The sequence below is a fragment of the Patagioenas fasciata genome, chromosome 4 (genome assembly GCF_037038585.1).
Source record: "Patagioenas fasciata isolate bPatFas1 chromosome 4, bPatFas1.hap1, whole genome shotgun sequence".
In the NCBI taxonomy this organism is placed as follows: Eukaryota; Metazoa; Chordata; class Aves; order Columbiformes; family Columbidae; genus Patagioenas; species Patagioenas fasciata.
Window position 1 is genome coordinate 76,720,573 of NC_092523.1, and position 24,943 is coordinate 76,745,515.

General features: G+C 43.2%; 1 protein-coding gene across 6 annotated transcripts in view; it reads left to right on the top strand.

Moving 5' to 3' along the window:
• Positions 1–776: 776 nt before the first annotated feature.
• Positions 777–24,943, top strand: part of EMCN (endomucin) — a 47,737-nt gene continuing 23,570 nt past the window's right edge. For 5 of the 6 annotated variants that reach the window (XR_011738942.1, XR_011738944.1, XR_011738945.1 and 2 more), the window contains exons 1-5: positions 777–986; positions 14,766–14,825; positions 17,401–17,502; positions 17,914–18,027; positions 24,252–24,374. Coding sequence is in view for 2 of the 6 variants with exons in the window: in XM_071808240.1 (XP_071664341.1) it covers positions 926–986; positions 14,766–14,825; positions 17,401–17,502; positions 17,914–18,027; positions 24,252–24,374 (460 nt within the window). In the remaining 4 variants the exon portion in view is untranslated. The remainder of the gene's footprint in view (positions 987–14,765; positions 14,826–17,400; positions 17,503–17,913; positions 18,028–24,251; positions 24,375–24,943) is intronic. The other variant, XM_065837681.2, reaches the window with a different exon arrangement.

Sequence of the window (24,943 nt, forward strand, 5' to 3'; positions counted from 1 at the left end):
GCAAGATCATGCTTTGATAGGCTTTATCTCTAGAGCTCTGCTTGGGTTTCTTCCACAGAAGGTGGAGAAATGGCTGTGAGAAGGGGGGGTACCAGAGTTTCCCAGATCAGCGGGTCCGGAGGAGGAGAACATGATTCAGCTCTGGCTTATTAGACAGCCCAGGTAAGAGGCTCACTGTGGGCACTATGTTCCCATCCAACGGCACAGCAAATACAGACAAAGAATAATTAAAAAATCCTTTCCATTACTAATGGAGCAGACACAGCCTAGACTTGTTTCAACTTTTCAAATGAAAAATTCCTTGCTGGAATCACTTCCTCGCCCTGTGCCGGTGGCCCCTCGCATCCTCCCCCTTCCATGGTGGCAGCTGTCTCAGGGAGGCATTCTCTCTGCCTTTAACGGGAAGCAGCTGTGATTTTCACCAAAGCCACTTTACACAACACAAAAAAGAGCCAGGTGAGGGCTCCTGGTGCTCGTTTCACTCCTCCATTCCTTGCTGTGTTATCCCCCACTACCTCCTTGCTCATAAATGTTCCCTTTAAAGGTATTCCCAGCTACAGAATGGAAGCTGGTGATGTGTAGCATATTCTAAAGAAAGTTTTGCATCTGTTCAAAAATCTTCCTGACCTCGTAGCCGAAGAAGAACAAAATAACGTATTAACAAAAACACAGCTCGCTGCCAAAGAAAAGGAGTTCCTGTAAGGACTGAAACAATAAATCTCCTCCGTGCTGCACTCCCAGAGGGAGTATGTTGTGTTTCCTCCTGTTCTTTATCAAAGTCCCCAAAATAAGCAGGAATGGGCAGTGACTAGGCACAGTCCCTACACACCTTTTTCCATGGGGTAATTAAGGCCTGCCTCAGCGTGAGAGAGCACTCCCTGCCCAGCTGTGCGAGGCAGAGCTGACAGCACCACCACCACCAAGCATGAAGCTCCTGGGGATTGCCTTCTTTATTCTAGCTGCACTCTGTGCTTGCGCTGTGGGAGGTAAGTTCTTCGGCTTTTTTGGATAGGCTTGTCACATTTGTGGGGTGTTTTGTGAGCAAAAGCTTAGCTGTCAGTAGCTGGGTGCTTTTTTAAATTATTATTTTAAGGCAGTGATTGAAAGGCTGTGTGTTGGAGGAGAAGAAGGTACTAACTGGTAGTTGAGTTATATGTGCTCTGTGGAAAACTTTCCTACCATTGTATTTTTGTGACAGCTCTCTTTCTGGGTGTCGTGAAGCTCTTCAATCTGAGAAGATTTAAAAGCAGGGGTGTATTTACAAAGGTTTTCTGTTCTGTTTTTCTTCTTTGAATAAAGCAGCTTTTGTGGAGATGGCTTTAAGGGGAGGAATTGAAATGTCTGTCAGATTTTGCAAATACTGCCCCTGCAAATCAAATCTATCCTAATGGATTTCCCTGGCTCTGTGCCAGCAATAAGTTGGGCCAAGGGTATCTCTTGGAGATTATCTTAGTTTTACCCCCAAAGATATAGAGGTTACAACATTTATTGAGTGTCAAATAATGAGGGATGCAAGCCTAGGGGCAATATTAGTTACTGAGTGTGATATCTTTTGAAAGCGATTCTCAAGTGCACAGATTTAACCAAACTTTGTGGTGTTCATATGATCACTGAAATCTGTTTTCATTACTCTTTAGCTCGAAAGTTTGTGCTTTTACAGGGGAATTAACTAGTAAAACCTGAAAGGGTGAGAGAAACTGCAACAAGGGCCAGAGTCTTTCATCACCTTTGTCAAGAGATACATCTGAAGTCAAATCTGCTTTGTATCTATAATTTCATTTGCTGGCCTTCTGGTGTGAATACTCATTACCAAAGTTTCCACAAGTGCCTATAGATTGCTTGTGAAACAGAAGCTGAAAGATTGATAAAACTAAATTCGCTGATCTACAAAAAGTGAATCAACTTTTGCTCAGGTTATGTGTTAAAAATCTAGAAACGTCTTTTGTGTTATAGCTTATGCTATTGCTTGGGCTCACTGCTGTTAGAAAAAGAAATAATAAAGGAGATTAAAAATAAGATTGTGCTACAAAAAGATCTGGTTTTAAATCTATGTTAAGTAAGTACAAGTCCCAAAAGTCTGTGTTGAGATACTATTTATTCTCTGTCTGCTGCTCCTAGTAAAAATAGCCTTCCTGTCATTGTTAAACCTTTAATTTCACAACTTCTGAAAGCGAAGTGGAGTTGGATCAAAAGGAGCATATTTAACACAACAGTCCGTAAAGCTTATCAGAAAGCAACATGCAAAGGTGGAAGGAATTCTGTCGGTTTCATACCATCCTTTCTTCAAAAAGGATTTTCCCTCCTCTGCATGGTATGAACAGGGCAGAACTGATGACAGTGAATAAGCAAATCTCATTTAGGATATATTTGCTCTGAACAGTTTTGGTTCTGTGGAAGTATTTTTTTAATGCTTCATCGCAAGGTAGACACAGCAGTGAAATTCTGTTGGTGAATTCATATTAGAAAATGAAGACTGTGTGGGGAAATTTGCAATATGTCTCTATCCACCTTGTGAAAGTAAAGGAGCATACTCTGGCCAAGCTTCCTTCAGGCTGCCCCACGCATCACCTGTTGAGACAGGAGCAGCTTTATTGTCTGTTATGTGAGGCTGGACCAAAGTCTTTGGATTTCCACTGTTAGTGATCGCTAAGGTGGCCGGGACATCTGGGCTGTAACAGCGGGATCTGATGATCTGAAGAGAAGGATGAAAGCGAAGGAGGCTGACACCAGTCCCCTCATGCTCAGTCTCCCCTTTTTGAGCATTGGAGAAAGCAGAAAGACATTTCTCCAGTTGCTTAGAAACACTTTTAGTATTTTAAAATTGATGCTCGGTAAAATTTAGAGAAGGTCAAATCACACCCCGGTGTTTTAGTACTCCCTCCCCCAGGTTTTGGGGTAGTTTGTTTTCAAAGCTTACCAAGACAAGTCATGTGTGGGCTTGCAGTCTCTTCACATAACACACAAGCTGCTTGTCTTTGTAACTTTTGTAAATCATGCAGAAGTGGACAAGGGTGTTTCATTGTGGTTAGTTGAGAACATACTGAGTCTCCTCTGGGGCTTCCAAATTTCATGCCTTGTCTTCAACCTGCGTGCTGGCGGTGCTTTCTTGGTAATTTTCTATTCATCTTGGGATCTTGCATAGTCAAAAGTCCCTAATGCTTTGGTGGGATCTACCCTCTGTCAGCAAATTACTGGAGGTTCAGTTATGTACAGGTGTGGAGGACAGTGGCCTCCTGACAACTCGTCCCCCTTCTCGAGAACCAAATGACATGTGTAAAGCAGAAGTTCCTCCATGCTCATCTCAAGGTGTTCAGTCCTCCTGGTATATTGCCCTTTATTCTTACCTGCTCCAAAATCTTTCCCAACCCAGAAATGCTTTCTGGGTTGGTTCATAGCATTTCCAGCTTCAAACTGGAGTAGATCAAAGAATATATTGCTAAATGATAGTGATACAATGTAGATGCTCTTGAATCTGTCTGTACTCTTAAAATGTGTGAAGGTGTTGGTTGTTCTTCTAAAATATGAGGGGTGAGGAACTGCAGCGTGTTTAAAATGTAAGCACTTAGAGGTCACATCTTCCTGTGCTTTGGCCTTTTAATACAGCTTGGCTACAGCTCCATGGCCCAGCAGATGTGCTCCACAACGTGCTCCACACACAGCTTCCTTCTCACTCAGACACCCAGGTTTCTTTCCTGTAGAAAAAACAGCAGGAAGGAGCGGGGTTGTGCTCCTCTTAGCATCGGTCTGGATGCGTGCAGGTGCTGGTAGCAGCTGGAATGCACTGGTTGGTGTTGTAGACACACGGTGGGTGGGTTTATTAACGCTTGATTAGCGACCCCTGTTGATAGCTGGGAGTACCTTTTTCCAAGGATGCTCTCATCAAAGTCGATGTCACTGCAAAAACCAAACAAACCAACCAAGGGTCGTTTTCATTTTGGAAAGGGAGGAACAAATCTTGGCATTGAGAGCGTGGCCCAAAGGCCACTGAAGCAATTTGGAGCTGTTGCATTACACTGTGACTGAACCCTAAGTTATGTGCTTCCCGACCCCCTTCTCCGTTAAGGGGATGCTGTGGATCCTTTGATATCGTCCCTAATCTACAACACCGCAGATTAAACCTGGCTCCCAGGCTGATAGCTTGGGAAAAGTTCCACTAAAACAGAGCTCCTGGAGTGACTTTATACATTTAGAGCCACCTGAACTCTGCTCTTGTCGATGTTAACTGGAGAATGTGGACAGCCTTTTCCTTTCCCATCTTTTGCGCTCTCAGCCTTTTAAAAATTCATTTTTTAAATTAAATACTAACTAAACTGGAGCAACGAAAGCTTTGGAGGATGGTCTCCCATCATTCTGGGTTATTATTCATGGCTGTGCTCTGGGAGAGCACAGACTGTCACAGTTGGATCATCGTCTTATCTCTGAAAATTTGAGAAACGAATAGGCTTTAGAGAACCAGCTGCTTTTTCACACCTTTAGCTTTCTTGAACTCACACTTTGAATATCTTGAAAGTTTGCATGTTGTGGAAAAATAAAGTATTTTGGGTGTTTCCTTGCAATTTGCAATTTTTTCTCAAAAATTGTAGTGCTGGAACTTACTGTCGCCTTTAATTGAGTTTTTCCTCCCTTCCCCCACTGCCACATTCCTTTCATTCATTAGAGCTTTCTCATATTGGGCTGGTTTTACCGAATGGATTTTAAAGGTGTATTTATTACTGGACAGAAGAAAACTCCTTGTTCTAGCCCCAAACCTGCATGCAAGTTTATTGCATTTACTGAGGATAGAAGCAGATGGCTTGATACCTGCTTGATAAGGAGATTATGATTTGCAGCCAAAATAAACAGAAACTGAACTGGACGGGCAAGTTGCATTTGCTTCCAAACCTGAGAATACATAATGCCACATAACATGACCAACAAATGGTTGTCTCTTCTATAAATTTACCAGAATGTTTTGTTTTATTTAGCTCTTTAATCTGGATTAAAACTTGGAGCTCTTCTTTATAAATTAGCAAAAACGATCTTCTGAGGCGTATGTTTTGGTTTTGTAAGTTTTTACTAAATAGGAAAGGACCTTGAATTTGGTTTTGAATTGTTTGTACATCTGAGTTCTATGTGAAAAACATGCAAAAATACTAATTAAAAATTATCTTTAAGACACTCTTAACCTAGGAAAGGGAGTATTTTTAACTGAGACCATTCAGTAGCCAGGCTAACTTCACACTTCAAAGATGAATAAGTCCCCACAGTAAAATCACATGGGAAAGACATCCTTAATATTTGTGTTGCTCACAAAGCGGGGGAGTGGGGTGTTGTTTGTATTTTTGCTGAGACAACTCAAGGAAGAATATCTAATGGTTTTATTTTGCAATTCCGTAAACAGAGAGACAATGTAGGATTTGCGTGTGTACCAGCTGTTATTTCCAAATACAAGTCAAGAATTAAAGACCTGGCTCCCCTAGAAGACAAACATTTACTTTTGGTTTCAGCTAAAAATAGGTGTCCCAGATTCAAACAGAAGACTCGAAACCCTGAGTCGCACCATGTCCTGCCATGCAAACCGCTGTCATTGTCCCAGCACCTGAGCTATCAGGTAGCGATACCTTGGCATTCACCTCGTGAAAGCGGATCCTTAGATGTCCTGACAGCAGCCCAGACCCACTTGCAAGCAGGTCTGACACAGTTTAACATGATGCTGTCTCTGAACCTTATCTCCCCGTGTGAGAAAGCTCTGATGATCACTTGCTGATCCAATGGCTCTAAGGGAACCCAATGCAGCAGATGTGATCTTCGGGGGTATTGCCCTCTTGCAGGAGAGGTGGAAATTGGGTAGGAAGCCCTCCGATGCCACCCACACATGCACTAGAGGCTGGTCTGGAGGAGTCCAAATTAATTGCAAAACGTCTAATTCCTCAGCAGCCAGGCTACACAACAGCCCCTTTCAGGCCTGAGTAGCCAGCTAATGCTCCAAAGGTTATGTTTCAAACTAGTAACACAGCAAGGATTTTCTGCCTGTTTTTATGTGGAAAAGGGATGCTTGCTTGACTTTGGTACAGGTAAAAATCCTAGCCTGTTTATCAGAGTACTTTACAATATTTAATCTCATTTTTTCCATTGGCACTAACATGCTCCTGGCTGTTAGCTGCACGTTGTAGATACGCAACGCATCTCAGGTTGCTGAGACCACAGAGCAATCGGCGCATAGTTTTGCATCATATTCATCTGCTGTAACCTTTCTGCCTCGTCTAATCGCTCTAATGAAATTATGCACTACACCAGCCTTGCTGTTTAAGGATTTCTACAAGATATGTATTCATTCTAAAAAGCACTTCTCAGTGTGGTACTTGGTTTGAGGAGTGTCGGTGTAATCAAAACTTTACCGTTAAATCAATTAAATCCCTGATTATATTAATGAGATGTTTATACTTCCTGCAGATTTCTCCTTTCGTAATCTTAAGCAGAAGATGAAAATCGTATTTGGGCTTGACAGGTTTGGCTATTGAGGCAACAGCTGATCAGAATGGCAAAAACCTTGGATTTTAGTCTAAGGAAAACAGTGCCAGGAGATTTACTTACCTTCCTGACCAAGGTTTCGCATTAATTTCCTCTGTAAAATACATTACTTATTTGTTGAGTTGTATTTTCATTGCATGATAATTATTTGGAGTTATCAGAGCCCCATATATTCCCTCACTTTACTCGTCTCCCACTTCTTCACATGCTCAACAGTCTAGGCTTTTATTTAAAATACAGTGTTGATAACCTTCTAAATGTTAATGTGTGTATGCTATCCATCCCAGTGGGAGGACAGTCCGAAATCTTCTTTCCTTGACAAATGAATTGACCCTCCTTGTTTCAGGACGGGTTATATATCATAGCAATATAGATGGTATAAACATCAGCGTTCGTGAACTCATTCAAAGGCTGTGCAAGCAAAAATGTCACCAAACGTTTTTAGGTGAAATGGCAAAAAAGTTGAAGATTACTCTGGCAAGAAATGAGAAAGGTGAATGTTTTCACCCCCAAGTTCTTCGTGTCGCATTTTGGTAGAGGAGTGACTTTGGACATGGTACATGGCTAATGCTTCCACTGCCATTCAGAGTCCCCCAAAGCCAAAATCTGGGCTTTTTTGCCCAGGAATTCAACTATCTGAAACCCCTACAAGGTTGCCCAAACATAATTTCCCCTTGGCTCCTTGGTCATAAAAGCTGAAGCCTGTGGCATCTCAAAAGAAATGTTTGGGGCCAGCGTGCAATTCGATTGTTGTTACTCATTTTTGCTCTTTCTGAAAACAACTGAATTCTTTGAATTATGGAGCTTTCTGGACACCCTATGAATTTAACTCTGCTTTGCCACAAAACTTGTAGATCTCGGAAATTACAGCCAGCACCAAAAGCTGACTGCCCAGAAAGGCGATTAAGGTAGAGCAGCTTTAGGTTCTGTTTAGGAAGGCTCTTTCTTACAAGAATAGCATATTAATATATTTGCTGTGGTTCAGAAGGCAGCAAATGTATTTACCAAACTGTTGGGCTTCCTTTGCAACAACTCAAGTAGTTTCCAATGTGTAACAAGAGGAAGAACTTACTGAAGATTTATGGCAAATAAGCTGATCCCCAAGACGTACCAATGAGAGCAAGTGAAAGCCAAAACACAGGTATTAGAGGCAAAAAAATCTCCTGGTGCAGGACTGTATCTTGGTTTTCTGTCCATTTTATCCTGTCTAGTTCAAATGGCTCCAGAGGAATTCATTATTTGCTTTTGCAAGGCATTCGCTGTGCTAGTGGCATCATGTGGCTAGTACATCTCAATGCTGCTGAATTTAGGTGAACTAGTGCACAATTTATCTTATTGGCTTAGTGACACTTTCTTGCAACGCCCTGTCTGCTTCCTCGCTAATTGCTTTCACTTTGCATTCCCAAGAAACGGCAGAAAATACTGTTTTCAGGTGCAAAAACTGGAAAATGAAGATTGGTCATGTATAGAAGAAATGGCCAAGGGAGAAGAAGAGCAGAAGGGTTTGAGTAGGAATGGAACAACGCATTCATGCAGTGGTTGTATCACGTTGGTAGAAATTAAAAATATTATGAGTATTCGGTCAGCTTTGCAAGGTATTCACAGACAAGGTCTTCATTGGCTGTATGTGCCAGTTACAGAAATCAGGTATTTTCAATATGTATCCTTCATCCTTGCATCCTTAACTCCAATGAGACTGTACTCTGGGCTTGCAAAGCCTGTTTTGGGCTTTCCCTTTGGGATATTCTGCACCATTTAGCCTTTCTTCTAGGCAATGTGGCAAAGGCGAGAGGGACTTGATTGAGCATGGAATTACATTAATTATAGGAGCGATTTACAGTGTTTCCGCAGAAAGTTTTCAGATGGGAACAGGTTTCTGATGCTCCAGGGGCTTTCAGAGCTTGGTCAGGAATAGAGCGGCATGGGCGGGTGCGGCTGAAATGGGTGCCTGGGCTGATCCCAGACGTGCTAAGAATAAATACATCACAGCAGACACTGCAGTGACCCTTTCCTGAATGATACAATTAGTCCTTTTCCTGGGGGTGCATTCGGATCACAAACTATGATTTCGCTAATTGCTGCGGCACATTGCAAAGAAGAGCCACCGGTTGACCTGGGCTCAGCTTCCCGTCTGCCTGTTTTATATCTGCCCTACCCAAACACACTCTTTCCTGGGAAACAAAAATAGGCTTGCAAATAGCACGGTAAGGAAAAAGCATTATAAGGGTTACCCGGAGAAGGACATAGTTTTTCTCTCCTCCTTCTGGGTGGAGGTGACTTACACCAACACTCCTCTTCTTTCCTGTTGCAGGGGAACAGCTCTCCTCTTTTTCTTGTCCTACTCAGCAATGCACAATATGTAAAAAGCCTTTTCTATATAAAACTGCACCCATTAGAGACATTTTCAAATTGATTTAGCATGACTAACACAAAGGGGGGTGGCGGTTTGTTTTTCATACTATAAAATAACCCAGAGTAACTCCTACCTTTTATCTTACACATGGACAGACAAATATATCACCATCAAAGGGTGACAATCTGGTGGTTTAAATAGATTTAAAGGGTTTAATTAAAACCTATTAAATAGGTTTAACAGGTTTAAATAAAGAGAAGAACAGAGCTTGGAGCCTTTGTCCAAGGCAGGCTGGGGTGCTGATGAGCATGCTGAGCACATTTATTACTTTACAGAGTGCGAACAACGTGCTCATCCTTCTGTAATGCACAGTAATAAAGATACCCACCAAGCTTCACGTAGGAGCAGAAAGTGTACTGAGGAAGCTTGTGATTAAAAGCCCTTGATAGGGAGCTTGTATTTCTTCCGAGTCAATAAAAGAAACCATGAAACTGGCCGGTCAGTGCCCAGGTTTCTACGTCCACACAAGTGAAGAGGCAAAGTGTGCTGTGCTAGGGTCATTTCAGATGCTAAATAAGGCATGGGGCCACACATCCAACTGTCCCCATTACTGTTTTTGATAAGGGGGAGCCCTCAACAACCTACAGCCATGTTGGCAGCTGCATTTCCAGTATTTCTCTGTGTGGTGACTCCCCATGCAGGAGCTCCTTGCTGGCTTTGTGGAAACAGCGTGGTTTGCTTGGGGAATTGCTGATTCCCAGCAGCTCTTGGCTAGTGCTGGTTTTGGGGCACGGGCGAGCAGGGGGGCACCGGGACAGTGCTGGCACCAAAGCCGCTTTTCCTGCCTTCTCCTCATTCCCTGCTGGAGAAATTGCAGCAGCTCCCTCCCTTTCCTTCCTCTCCTCAGCTCTTGCTGCCAGGAGCCTCCAGCCCACCCGGTTCGCGTTTCCTCTGCAGAGCCCGAGTCCCACACGCTGTCTGTTCCCAGGCCGGGCAGGAGCAGCCCCGTCCCTGTCTCCCTTTCCGGCTATGGGACTTTGCATTCATGCTCTCCCTTCCCCAACGTCTTCCTCTCTCGCCTGTTTTCAGCTGCTTTTGCTTTCTGCGAACGGTGCTTTTCTGGACCAGGGGCTTCTCTTCCCTGCCTTGGTGTCTCCCCCCATGCTCCTGCCCATGTTTCTCCTCACTTTTTTTGTATCAGGATGTCTCCGTCGTGTGACACCAGCCTGCAAACCACGAGCTACAATGGAGAAGTAGGAAGTTGAACTTAAATGTAGGATCTCAACATGTAGGATTTGTATAGAATCATAGAATCATTTCAGCTGGAAGAGACCGTCAGGATCATCGAGTCCAACTATAACCTGACCTAACTTCAGCACTAACCCATGTCCCTAAGAACCTCGTCTAAACGCCTTTTAAACCCCTCCAGGGATGGTGACTCCACCACTGCCCTGGGCAGCCTGTTCCAATGCCTGACAGCCCTTTCCAGGAAGAATTTTTTCCTAATATCCAATCTAAACCTCCCGTGGTGCAACTTGGGGCCATTTCCTCTTGTCCCATCACTTGTTACTTGGGAGCAGAGCCCAACCCCTCCATGCTCCAGGCTCCTTCCAGGCAGTTGCAGACAGCGATCAGGTCTCCCCTCAGCTCCTGTTCTCCAGGCTGAACCCCGCAGCTCCCTCAGCCGCTCCTCATCGCACTTGTGCTCCAGCCCCTCACCAGCTCCGTTCCCCCCTCCGCACTCTCTCCAGTAGCCTTTGGTTTGCTGCTGAAGACAGAAGTGACTGAAAGGGAAGGTAACAGCTTGGCAAACGGGAGCTGGTTCCCCACCTCCCCAGGCTTCCAGCTGGTTGCCACCAAGCAGCAAAGAATGTGGCCTCTCTCCCTGCCTTGTGGTTTTTAGCATTGCCCATAGTACCTGATTACATCTCACAGGGCTTTGTGAGACCGGGCTGTAAAAACACTGTGCAATTCTGACCCATGATCGTACTGCGGTCGTGGTGGTTCGGTGAGGGACTGTTATTGGGGATGCAGCTTTCCTTTCACCAGGTGCTGTCACAGCGTGAATATTTGCATGCAGATACCATTGCAGACACATCCGACTGTGTGCGTAAGGCATGCCATGCCTTGGGTATTGCTTTAGCGTGCCGAGGAAATACGAAGACACGAAGGCTGTGTATTTTTCTTTGAGCTTGCTTCAAATCCCTGACGTTTGCAAACGGCTTTGTTTAATTTAACATCCTTAACTACACACTGTTATCAGCTCCAGACATTCACTGGATTACATCAGAACTTTGATTCCTGCTTATAATGTAGCTGATGTGACTGTAGAGGAAAGATTTCAAGTATGAGTCCTTAAGGATTAAATGTACTAGAAATACTATTACTTTTATCAAATTAATTCTTGTAGAACAAAATATCTGCAGGTTTTGTTTGTGTTGGGTTTTGGATTTTTTTTTTAATTCTGGAATGTTTAATTGATAGGTTTCATACTTGAGATCATAGAGGTTTTGAATAGGAAGAAAGCGATTAATGATTTTGAACAATACTGTTAAAATTGCACTTAAACCTCTTGTAACAGTACATCCCAAAAGGAAGTTTTTGTGATCTAGAAGCATCTATGCTTCCTCTAAGATAAATTTTTTGGGTGTTTACTGTTTTTCTAAGTAATTTGGTTAGGCATTTTTAGCCATTTGGTGACTGACCTATGACCGCAATTCAACACCGTTGTTTGATTTTTGGGAAGTTTCATGTCACAATTTCGGTCTAAGCAAATTCTCCAGGTGAAACTGAAAGTACTACAGGGATGACAATTCTTAAGATTTATAGAAACACTGTAGATAAACCCCTCTGCTCTTAAAAATATGCATGTCTTGAACCTGCAGATTTCCTGGCAATGTATTTCTCTTGGCATTAGGTAGTTATTATTTGTGCAATTAGAACGTGGGGAGTGGGGGAAAGCTGTATGTAGTAGAAATAACATAAACTGCAGAAGGAGAACTGAAATAACAACAGTTATCTAAAATTAATGCCATTCCTTGCTCAGTCCTACATTCCAGCATTCTGCAGTATTTTCAGAGAGTTTATTCTGCGCTTGAACACAAAAGCAAAATATTGAGAAAGCTGACGTCAGTTGCAAATGCAAAGTTTGCAGCCTGTATCCACATCATTATTCTGGGAGATCCAAATGATAAAAAACTGCAGATGCAGTTGAGATCCTGACCTCAAATACCTGTTTCTTGCACAACTCCATTAATGCTAGAGCGCGGTGCCATTGTGTGTTGTAGGTTGTAGTCTTGTAGAAAGTAAGAATATACTGATATTCCTCTTTTATTTATGGGACACAAGGAGTATCTGTGTGGCAAAATGGATAGAAATAACCTAGCTGATCTATATGAGGAAGACTAAGTTCCAGAAGCTCCATCTAAACTCATTAAACTGTATTGTTCTACACACAAGTTCCAGGGAGGATGGAGTAATCTCTACTCCACAGTCATAGCCATTTGTCTTATTGGTGCTGATATATCCAGGAGAGCTGTAACCCAGCAAGCTCACACCCTTTTTATGGTACTGATGATTTTTATGGTTCTTCATTAACATCCTCACCCTTCTCAACACCCTTCCAAAGCTGGACCAAGAACTTCAGCCGTGGCCTAAGTGGTGCTGATCTGAACGAAGGGGATTTAATATGAATATATGCTCCTGTCTACCTAGTACAAGGTCAAGTAAGAAGATTTCTAACAGGACATTTCACTCTGTTTCTGTTATGACAGTGACTTTTCCATAAAAATAGTTTCTTCTCATAATCACATATTAATGGCAAACTGGACAGCATTCAAATTCAATAATTAGTTTAGTCAATATATATTTTGAACAATCTATTTATCTTTATAAATGTTTTTAGTCTGACTTTTTGACATTCGCTTTTGTATTAGCTGTTTTATGTGGTGTTTCATATTTAGCAGTTTGCATTCTGTAGTATCCCGTAGTGTATAAATAGTTGTACTGATGTAATAGCACATGGTCATTTCTGCCTTTTCTTTTTTTCTCTCTTGATTATATCAATAACAGGCACCTAATTAATACAAGGTCAAAACCTGCTTATCTTAGTCTTCCCAGTATAAAGGTAAAAGCCCCAAGAAAGTGGGGCTCACTAGGAAGGGGCAACATCCCAGCTGAGACCCATTAGAAGTGCACAGGTGCCAAGAGGGCTGATAACACCTTACACTGCTTGAAAATGAATTGTAAGAGCTCATCTGACTAGACCTTAATGTGTGTCTGCACAGCTCCTGCAATTTTATGATGTATTAGTTCTTTTTCCAGGTTAGATCTGTGACTCTGGCAGGCCTCGGGTGGTGCTCGTGAAATGTTAATCGGCGCACAGCATGCTGAGCAAAGGGAACAAAGCTGACTGTTCTGCCCTGTAGCCAAAAAAAAAAGAGAGAATGCCAGCAGATATTACCATGAATGGAGTCACACAAGAATAGTGACATGCTGTCCTGACTCAGTTTTGCAATGTCTGTGTTCCAGCACACAAATGCGGCACGACAGGATGTCACGTCCAAACCTGAAAGCGCTGGGGGATTAATCTTCACCGTTTTGCTCTCCCATTCAGTCACACAGCTGATCTTGTACTCCCCAAACATACTCACCCTTGTCTCACAGTGGTGTAAAACGGTTAAGAAATGCCACTGTTTCTGACTCAGTGTAGGTTTTTTTGCCCCCTTCATCACCCCCCAAACTTCTTTTAGCAGAATAATATAAACACCCCAGCAACAAGACTGAAAATCTTATTTGAGGCCAAAACTCTAGTGAAGTTATGCTCTTACAACATTTCAGCACAGCCAGAAATTATTTTGCTTTTTGTTTGGTGGGGCTTTTTGGGGCGGTTTTTTTGTTTTGTAATATTCATAGAATCATAGAATCATTTCAGTTGGAAGCGACCCTCAGGATCACTGAGTCCAACCATAATCCAACTGAACTCCAGCACTAACCCATGTCCCTAAGAACCTCATCTAAATGCCTTTTAAACCCCTCCAGGGATGGTGACTCCACCACTGCCCTGGGCAGCCTGTTCCAATGCCTGACCACACTTTGGGTATAGAATTTTCTCTTAATATCCAATCTAAACCTCCCCTGGTACAACTTGGGGCCATTTCCTCTTGTCCCATCACTTGTCACTTGGGAGCAGAGCCCAACCCCCTCCATGCTCCAACCTCTGTTCAGGTAGTTGGAGACTTTGAGCTGCTAACTTGACCTAGGATTTTTAAGACCGGCATCATTTGCTGCAGTAAACCCCCCACAGCTGGAGCACTGTCTTGAGGGCAATGGGGAAAGTCACTCATTACTCAGCCTGGTGCTTCCTGAGCCATGTTAGTGAATTCTCCTCTTCCTCTTCCATACAAGTATCAGGGTGATGCTGGAAACCCAAACCCCTCCAGATGTGTTTTCACTAGCCAGTGACCTAGCACAATTTCATTCCTCCAAGGCAGGAGAATGGGTGCTTACTCCTGCAGACAGCTGTTTTAGTTAATCTTTTGCTCTGGAGACCCAGAGGAGCTGTGCTTGTACTCAAGGAGAGGAGGAGCTAGCAAAAAAGCTTTAATTGCTCCATGTCTTTTTCCAAGCTAGTCTTAGAGATGCTAATACCCATTGGAAAACAACCCACAGTCGAAGGCGGGAGGCTGTAGCAGATGCTCCCCATTACAACAGTGAGGGCAAAACTAGGATACAGCTTGAAAAGATTGCTAGCAGAGTTATATTATTTGGTTGCTTCTGCTAACAGGTTTCTGAACTTGATTTTCCAGGAAGGTCCTCACTGCTCTCTGCTTTGTGTGCCTATGTAGTGCTAAATAGATCTGGAAGGTGGCTAAAGTAATACGATTCTTTCTATTTGTTTCAGATGATGTTGTTCCAACCAGTAACATCACTACAAGCGTTTCTGCATTAACATCAAAATCTGGTAAGAGTTCAGATTTACTGTTATCAGATATTCCCAAGCACCCATTGCCTTTTTAGCTTTCAGCTCTTCCAGCTTCTGGGAGAAACTGGGTGAATTGTTTGATGTAAGGTGATTGTAGAGCAATGTCCCTGGGCCTCTTATAAAACTCTGTTGAGAAGAAAGGATTGAGAGATCTTAGTAAGGAGAGGATTAATTTAAGCAGGCTGCCTTTTTGTTTCAGGTGAAAAAGGCTGAAATTTGGTGAGTTCCTCTGCTCTCAAGCGGTGGCTCAAATGTGATAAGATATTAACAAATTGGCTAAGACTCATCATTCAAGAGGTTGTCAAATTGAGAATAATTTGGGAAAGGGCATCAGTTAAGGGATATGGCAGCAGGGAGTAGCTGCTTCGATGAATGTAGGGTTACAGAAGAGGGTATGGACTTTAATAGTGAAGAATTACACAATATATGTCAATGCTGGGCCCCAGTTAATAGGAGAGAATACATGTGCATAAAGCTGTCATTTGCAAAATGCTACCGATAAATTCTTGAAACTATTGATGTCAAGATTAATTTTGGGGGGTAAAGGGGTGGCACCAGTACCCTCAGTTTCAAAAGCTGCATTCTATTTTTTTTATTAACTAGATCAGTCTTAAAGTCCTAAAACTATGAAACTTAACAGAGAAAATAACTGCTTCAGATGATAGAAGCCTGTGAATTCTGGTTTACATTTCCAACCGACACACTCGGTTCTGCTTATTGTGTAGCTTTGTAGTTATGAAAAATCAATATTGACCATATTTCATTCATGTGAGCTAAATATCATCTTGGACATGGGATTCTGTTTTTTGATAAATAGAGATACTAATGAGTCTGTTTTGGAGCTGAAAACACTGATATGATTATGATGCATACACTTGAAATTCTAGTAATGGAGATGAATAAGATGCAGCAAGGTGACATGTGCATATATTGTGTTTCTTAGAGCAGAAGAATTAGTCCTTTTCAAATTGTGTCCAGTTCTTTTCTATTTCAAAACCCCTGATGTTCATGTCTGTTTCAAAGACATTTCACAAAGGCCCGAGACCTCACAGTAAATGAGCTCTTCAAGTGCTTCATTGAAATTTCTCTTGTAGCTTTTGTCCCAGAAGGGAAAGCAGTGTTGTTATTTATACCTGTGAGAAAATCAGCAGCAGCCTACTATGAGATTAAAGCGCTTGGTGGGTGTGGAGCAAGCTCCCAAGGAGGTCAGTTCTTTGAGGCACTGCTATTCTAGGTGAACAGCCAACAAACTGAAAGCAGAAGAAGAGAGTATATTTTTAGAGTTACGCTGTGAACATTGCATTTAGAAGCACTCAAGTCATATGAGAGAAAATGACATTGTGTCATGATTTGTTCCTATTCTTTCATGTATCCCATCCATTAAAAGTTCTAGAATAGGTAGTAGGACACATGTTGGGTTGTTGTTAGGGATTTAAATGAGCCTCTGTAGCTGACAGTAATGCTTTCTTTTCGTATTAGATTACAGAATTGAAAGCTGGGCTCTTAAAATGACTGGTTATGGGTTTTTTAGCCCAGATTCCTCAGTAGCAATCTGGCCAGTCCGCTCCTTTGAGCATGTGCCGGGGCACACGGGACCTGCTGTATGACATCCATGCACAGCGAGACGCTGATTTAAACCTTGCTATCGCCTTAGTGATGTCTGGGGAACTCTGCTCCGCTCTTTCTCGAGCAGCAGCAGCTGGAACGATGCCTGCTGCCTGATGGAGCTCTTTCCCCTCCCCTCAGCTTCCAAATGTCACCCCTCTGGAGGAGAGAACTACCAGGACTCACCTTACAAAGGGCACCAAGTTCATCCCAGAGAACATCACTTTCTAGCGGATACTATTGATCTCATCCACAGCGTCCTCAGCTTTGCTGCGCACCTCAGAGGGAGACCTGCCAGGTGCTTTCTTTTCCCCCATAAATCTGAATGCGGAGGAAGAAGGTGTGGGAAAGTTTGCCGGAGAAGAAGACTCAACCAGGGCTTGAGGTGGATGGCAGAGAGGAGAGGAAAAAATTGCACAAAGACTAGTAGAGTCTCTTCTCCTTCAGGAAGAAGAGACTGCAAATTACCTATAATACACAAGTTTTGTTCCTGGATGTCACTCACTTCTTTCTGGGGAGTTTACATCCCTCCTCCTATTAAGCAAGTATGCGGCAAAACGTTGGTCAGAAGTCTAGTCCAGCAGCGCAGTGAACCCATCCATCCATGCCAGGCTCCTTTCCCCTCACCTCTTCCCTTGGAAGTCATGCCAGGCACCTCTGTATAACTCCCAGAGAGCATCTGCCTCTTCCTTAGGGGACGGCTGGAAGGTGCAGCTGCTGACTTTCTGTGGGCACCTTGCGGACAGTCCACAGGTCAAACCTTCCTCTGATACCAACCACATGCACTGTGAATCCTCTTTAAAAATATGTGGGTAAGAAAGCTCTGTAAGGGCCAGGATTTACACAGAAATTCACTGCCTGTGTGAGGAGAGAAGGCAGCTAGAGGTGTGTGATGATTATTTATGCGTGATAAAATAGATCAATAAAGACGCGAATGCCTTTCTTGCAGCAACGGAAGCTGTGAACCCATCAACTCCACAAGCAACAACACCACAAGCATCAGTGCTGGCAACAACTGCAATCAGGGCTACGGATGAACCCATCACAAACAGTAAGTGAAAACTTCTTTGAGCCTAACCACTGTTGCTGTTCCAGTGGTCTTTCAGGAGATTAAGCAGCAGTGCCTCTTGGCCTGGGGGTTTGTTTTACAGATAGCGAACTCTTTGGTGAAACCTTGCAGGTGTGCAGGAGCTTCCTCCTGGTCAGGATCAAGACAGGTCCAAGCCAGGCCTTGTAAATGCGTTATCACAGGCTTGTCTTCAGTGGGATGACCCACTTATGGGACATGGAGTGGCTTCCTCTGCAGTGGGGAGCCCTGTCCTTGTTGATCTTCAATTTAAATGAAATACCATATTGATAATTTAAAGCTGAGCAGCAAGCAGGGCAATTGGTGTGTTTTGTGTGTATGCATATGCATGTATATAAAATAGAGGAAATAATTTGAATGTTGTTCCTTTATTAGAGTCCACGGCGCCTTCAATTAATCCTACGCAACAAATAACACAAGGTACAACAACGCGACCACCAGTAAAAGCCACCACAACAGCAGCAAGTAAAAATGACAGCACAACAACCAGTAAGTGATAATTTCATTGAGCCATTTCCGATTCACTGTATGCTACATTTCTGTAAAACAGCGTGGAGCAATTAAAGAAGGTCAAGAAGAGTAGTTTGGGTTTTGGATCTAGAGGTTTGGGGAAGCAGAGCCATTCATTCTACCATATTGCATATCTTTAACGAATCTTGCCCTAGAATATTACCCAAAGAATATTATACCTTTAATTTGTAGTGGGGTTGATCTGAAGCCATTACACAGGATTTTAATCACGCTATAATTGGGTTAGATGTATTTGGAAGGTTCTTAATATTTTATTTTCTTCAGTGTTTTGTGGTGGCTTTGTTTCTTTGTTTTTAAGTAAGAATTTCATAAAAAATGAATGATTCTGTCGTCAGAGTGGTGTCAGAACATCCCCCTTTGTTTTTTATTTTTATATATGTTTCAATGCTACAGTTAATTATGTCCTATATTATTATGAGTTACAGTACTGAAAGCAGAGAGGTGGTACTAATTACCCTGCTTCAATCTTAGGAAATACTTTTACTCCTCATAAATCTTCACAATAATATGTGTGTTGGCCCAGAGCATCCGATTGGATTCTAGAAAAATATCATTAAAAAAAAAATTCCACATATCCAGCAAGTTGTTGGATTAATTCAAACAAGTATAATAACATCCAAAAGGAGCTCAGTAAACTTAAGATGAAATTCAATCTCCCTTTCTTGTCCATGAACTACACTGTAAATATTTGCTCAAGTCTTTTGCTGAACTGGAGCCTTGAAATACTTCATTTTTAATATTTTGAGTCAATTAAATATAAAAAAAGGAATACTCTAGTTATTTAACTCAGCAGTCACTGGTACTCCAATATTATCAGAATTGATATTTAGAGTATACTGAACTGCGACAAAAGATTAGAACTTGACTTCCCTTCCCTTGGTTTCCTTGCCTAAAAAGGGACTCCCGTGAATTAGCCTTCGTGCTTGCTTTGTGCGAATTCTCCTTTAAAGCCTTTTAAAGCCACCGCTCATGGACCCGACCCATCCAGTCTGGGGTTACATCTCCTGCTGATGCATCTTCCCCTCCGTGTTGGTGCAGGGAGCATCCTGATTCCCAGCCAGAAGTCTTTTGGTCTTAGCTCAGCTTTTAAATGCCAGTGTTGGTGACTCACAGAACACAGTCTGCCCGATGCACAAGCTGCTGAAGTGGTACCGAAGGCCACAAAGAATCCTTTTAAGCTTGCTTTTGTGACCCTGTGGGCCTGTCAAAAGCCCGTAGCATGGAGCATCACGTTACGGATGCAATTCCTGGTCCTTTTGGTTTGATGGAGATTCCTAGCTTGTGGGTACCGGAGCAGCACGGCCACCTGGAACTAAACCTTGGTGACAGGTAGAGCTCCCAGCAAGGGAAGGAAAGGTAATGAGGGAAGGCTGCCAGTGCAGCGCTGCACTGATGCCCCAAAAAACTGGTGCTGGGGGTCTGGTGGTGCTGGGTGTGAAGTTTTCACAACGCGCTTCCCTTGTATTCCTCTTCACTTCTCTTCCCACCAGCCAGAGTTCAGTCCCCAGCTGCTCGGGTTGTCATTTCTTTTTAAAACTCCTCATTTAAGCTAAAAACCCTCCAAAAAAAAGTGATAAGAATGGTTTGTAAATGAACTTAGACGCAGGGCTTACCTGCCTCTCACTCTCATCTCTGTCTTTCCACCCCACGCGTTGGCACGGGGAGGTGTTGGTGTCTTCAGTGCATCCCCCAGCCCTGGCCAGCGTCCCCAGCAGCACAGGCATTACAAGACGTCTGCTCTCAAAATGGGCAGAAGATGGAAGTCGTCTGTTCTCTTTCACTAGCACTCATTTCTCCCCCCTTTTGGGCTGACCATATGGGACTAAGGCAGAAATTGGGGGTACCTTTGTGACCCTTCAAAATTTACCCTTGCTACACCTGATTTTTAAGAAAAAGCAAGCACCTCTGTTGTTTTGCAATGGAGACCATTGCTTTCTCTGCTTCAATCCCTGCTAAAAGCTCCAGCAAATGACCGCATTCACACAGCAGAGATTTGACAGGGCTTCCTGTCTCCACTGCAATTTCTGTGGCTGCTGTCACCTTTTATTACAGATTCAGGAAGAGCCCCCAGTGCTCCATACACTGTGAAATCATGCAAAGGACATTGTCTTATTTTTTTTTCATAGTCTACAATATTCTTTTCCTCTGCAGGCCGTAAGTACGTTCTCTCCCTCTTTGCCCTCCTGCCCTGTTTATTACATTGTAAGCCAGCAATAAGACTTGTCTCTTTAACCTTGTATGTTAATATAAGGGGTCAAATCCGATAGTTCACATCTAGAGAGTGATGTTGCTTGTGCAGTCTAGGCCCCGAAACAAGAATTTATATGGTGCCACACTACAGCAAATTGCATCTGCAATCAGGATTTCGTATTCTGGGACACTTGCAGTTATCAAAGAGAATACGAAATGAAATGCAATGAAATATTGTGTTCTTTCTCCCTTGGAAATGGAGCAGCATCTTATGCAAGGTCAGTGCTCAAGGTATTAAATTACAAGTAAGAGTGGATTTTCAGCTGGTGTGTTTCTGATTTATCTCATGCCACTCTCCTGGATGATGATACATCGCGGTGCAATGAAATATTAAAAACTGAGAAAAGGAAAGAGTGGAGGAAAACTTTTTCTCTTCTTATTAAACCACTGGTAGTTAAGAAGGAAGCTTTACTTCAGTAAAACTGCCAGAAGAAGGTTATGCTAAACACGTGTTGCTCAATTGTCCTCAGGTCGTTATCACATGCTACAGGTAAACACTGAGTGTAGTTGGCTCCTGAGAGATGTTAGGCAAAGAGATGCATTAAAACATATATTTTTAAATACTTGGGGTTTATTGCTTACCCGAAAATGCAAAGCTAGCAGACAACATCAGCTATAGGTGTAAATGTTAGAACTGAAATCTGCTTGGTTTCCTCCCTAGCCAATTTCCATTCCTCTCAACAGGCATGAAGTTGCATTCGTTTTGCTACACTGGGATTTTTCAAAGCTTTCGTGAGTGCATTTGTTAATGTGAAAGGTTTCTCAGGTTACTGATTATAGGGACAAGGCCTGTATGTGTGTTTATGCTAAAGCTGCAAGCTAAGGGGAGAAGGCTTAGTCTTCTGTCTAACAAAGCCCTTGTGCTGGCGTTTATAATGCGGTTTGGGTGAAGTTCCTTCTGCCCTGTGAAGGTGTTTCCATTGATTAGCCAAGCAAGGTTTTTACACATGTATAGGTATCTATATGCAATGCATAGAGTATATGTGGAGCATTTGTTCCTTACTTGAATATCTTAGGATGTCAAAGCTAGTGAGGTAACAACCTGCTGTAAAGAAAATTTGAAGTACTGTTGGGAAAAGTGAAAATATATATGGATTGTGTGTAGGTTAAGTAGAAAATCACGCTAAGATCAAGTGAGAATATGTGTCAAATTGCAGCTGGTTAAAGAAAATGAAGGGTTTTCAGGGCAGAAAGAGTAAGGAAATACCAGAGGCTCAGACAGCAGCTTTGCAGAGCAGCTTTAGGTTCCCTGTTGTTGATTATCCCTTTGACAAACACGTGTTAACACACCGTCATTTGTCTTATCAAAATATCAGCAGGGAGAGCTGCATCACCACCAGGGAGCCCTGCCTCTGCAGCAATCATCCCTATCCGGACGGCTATTTTACAATCTTTACCATTTTTATTCACAATCAGCCCATTAACCGATGTTGCGAGCGCTTTTGCAGCGGCGGCGGCCGCCCTTCTGCGCTGCTTTCCTGCGCGCCCGGCAGCTGGCGGAGCCGCGGCGTGATGAACGACTGCAGCGACGGGTCGCCTCGGTGGGGACGGCGGGACTGAGTCACCGTGCGCCCACGCAGAGCACGGGCACCGCGGCGAGGCCTTCGCGCCGTCTCCTCCCGTCGAGATCAAATTAAACCTCGCATAGATATGAGTTGTGGGATTTATCAAAGAGGCGGGTTTCTAGCCGCAGTGGCTGGAGATGGATGCTCCTGCTCCCGTGGGCTTTTGGCGCAGAAGCTATTCGATCTGCTCAGTGTGTTGCTGTGTGTAAGGCGTAAGGCTTGGATGCTGCTTGAAAGCTGCTCCGAAGCCACAAGTCAGCAGAGAATTGGGGTGCTGGGATTTAATCTTAGAGTAATACAGCGGAATTAAGGGAACCTTCCCTGCCAGGTTGCGTTTTTCGTCTTGGAAGTGGTGAAATCTGCCACGCAGGCTTTTGCGCTGTAGCACGTCGGCTTCACCCCTCGAGCAGTGAGCCTGTTCTGCATTCTGCCTTAATCAATGCAACAAGATTCACGCTAAGCCCTAGGTGAGGGTGTGAGTCATACCTGGCCATACCTGAGTTGCAGGAAGAATCTCACTGAGGCTGATTTAAAAAATAGAAAAAGCATAGAAACGCTCTCATCTCTCCCCTCCCGATCCCCCGCTGAGGCATCTCCAGTGCACAGCCCGTGTTCCTGAGAACAATCTGTTCTCGCAGCTCCCAAACACCAGAGGAGCACCCGGGGCTGGGCGGCTGCCAGGACTGATAGGACGCCTGGAACATGGGATGCCCATGGGAAAACAGCTCTCCCGGCGGTTACAAGGCAGCTGCCTGCCTCCCTCCTCATATCTCCCACACACCTGATTGTTTCGCGGTGTTCACAAAGTGTATCTGTGTTTCAATGTCTCTGCTCACTGTTATTCTGCCTTACTTTTCATTCTCCCATGCAGCTTTTACTAATGATAAGGGAGCCACAAGATGGTTGCTGTTAGTCATGAAGCCCATGCATCTTAAAGGGAGAGAGAGGCTCTTTGGGTTTTTAGCCTTTTTTTTTAACTGATCCCAAATTGAAATTCAACACTTAAAATGTGAGCCTGAAGCAACCACAGAAAGAATCAAAAGAAGAAAAAATTTACTTTTAAAGATTCATTCAAGGCTTCTATGGTGAGAATACAGGAATTATTGGAGATTTCAGATCCTTGTGTTATGAAAAATGAGGTAGAGGTGCTTTTTACGCTCTACTGCAGATTAGTCTTGCATTTTTAAAGGGGTACAAGACCAAAGTTTCTGGAGGGAGCTGACAGTGAAATTGTGCTTCTCATCACTAGAATCCCAGGGAGAGTTTTAGGCATTTAAGCTTGTTTTGCACAATTTTCAGTATGGTTTCCTTCTGTGCCTCACCCTCCAAAGATACCGTCCCTGGATGTCCAGCTCCTCTCAGTTCCCAAAGTTGTATGAACCCCCTGACTCCAGTGGCTTCAGCTCACTCCTTCTTAGCTTATTGAGTTTTGAAGCTTGCACCTCCAAGTTACTGCACTTAATAAACAAGAGGGGAAGGGTCAAGTTAAAGGTGTGTGGTGGTAGAATAGGGAACTTTGGGGGTTTGGTTGGCTGGTTGGTTGGTTTTTGCTGAGAAAAGGGTTCTTTAAGTGGCCAAACTGGTAATCAGAGTTTCTGCGTGATGAAGCATTCCTCAAGATCTACATGTTGCACATGAATGATGTTGCACTAAAACATGTCTTAAAGTTGTTCTAGTTGCAGTGTTTGAAATTCATATGAAGAGGCACTGAAAATAGTTTACAGCATGGTTGCATCTCTGATTTATATCACAAAGGAAATATAAGGTTACTCTTGGGCACCTCAATGTTTTATTCAGTAGGCAATGTCTTGCCTGTTGTTATGTTGAGGTATGAGCAGAGATGTAGGAATTATCCTTTGTGCTGGAACAGCTTAAGTTCTTTCTTGTTGTCATTCGGTGACCTTCAGCTCCACAGGCTCAGGCACCATCGTCTTGGACTGCCACCTTGGGCTGCAAATCTTGTGACACGGATGGCCTTGGTCCTCTATTGACTCTGTGAGAACAGAAATAAGACACTTTAGTTTTTCATGCATTAGAAGTTAGAGGGCAGTGAGTGAGCTTCTCTCTTCTCACGTTGCTCTTGGTGCAAGACTGTGTAGTTATTCTGGGATCCCAAGGCAGAACTCTGGGCTGTCTCCTGGCACAGATGTGAGGCTGATTCTGATGATAGGATGTGCTTTAAAGATGCCTCAGCTATGCCAGCGGTAACAACTCCATTAGGATGGTTTATCACTTGACAGAAGCTGTAGTGCTTCCTGACCTTAAAACTCTTCTATGATCATGGGAGCGTTAGTCTGAGGGATGGTCCAGGATCTAAGACAATGCTTATATAGGTGTATCTTACCCAAACATCTCTCTCATTTCCAGCTACACAAGCAAGCACAACACAGCTGGCACAAAATGTGAGTTTGGGTGCTTCATCGACTAAGGCATGGTCTGTTTCTTCTACAAGCTCCCTACAAAAAACCACGTCTGCTCCTGGAACCTCAGGTAAGTCTTGAAACCATATGCTCTGCTGTCCTATACAAACAGTTAGAAAGATGCAGCTAATTTCAAATGTCGTCTTAATTTGTTGTGCGTCGTCCTGGAACGAGGGCCATCTCCTTATTCATGCAGGGCGCGCTGTGTCCGTGTCATCTGGCTATGAAATTACGATGAGCGATGGGTGAACTTCAAAACTTTAAAAAAAATAAAAAGAAGAAAAAAAGGAGACTCAATGTCATTACAGGATATAAAAAAACCCAAAAAGATAATAGCAATCTTTATATGTGCTGTATGTGGTCATTGTGTAACACTGACTGCCAGAGGAGGTCATCAAGTCTCTGGCTGCAAAGCAAAGGAGACAAAGGAGAAAATAGCTATAATTTTTACAATTATTAATAATTCTGGAGGGCAAGTTAATGCATATTACCAATTAAATGACATTGTTCAAAGTACAGCGTGGTCACATGCAATGTCAAAAAGTTATTAATCCTTACCAGCTCCAGTCTAGTTTCATTGTTTTTCTGGGTGTGTTTTGGTGTATTTATCCACTAAGCAGCACTGTGGTGAACACAGAT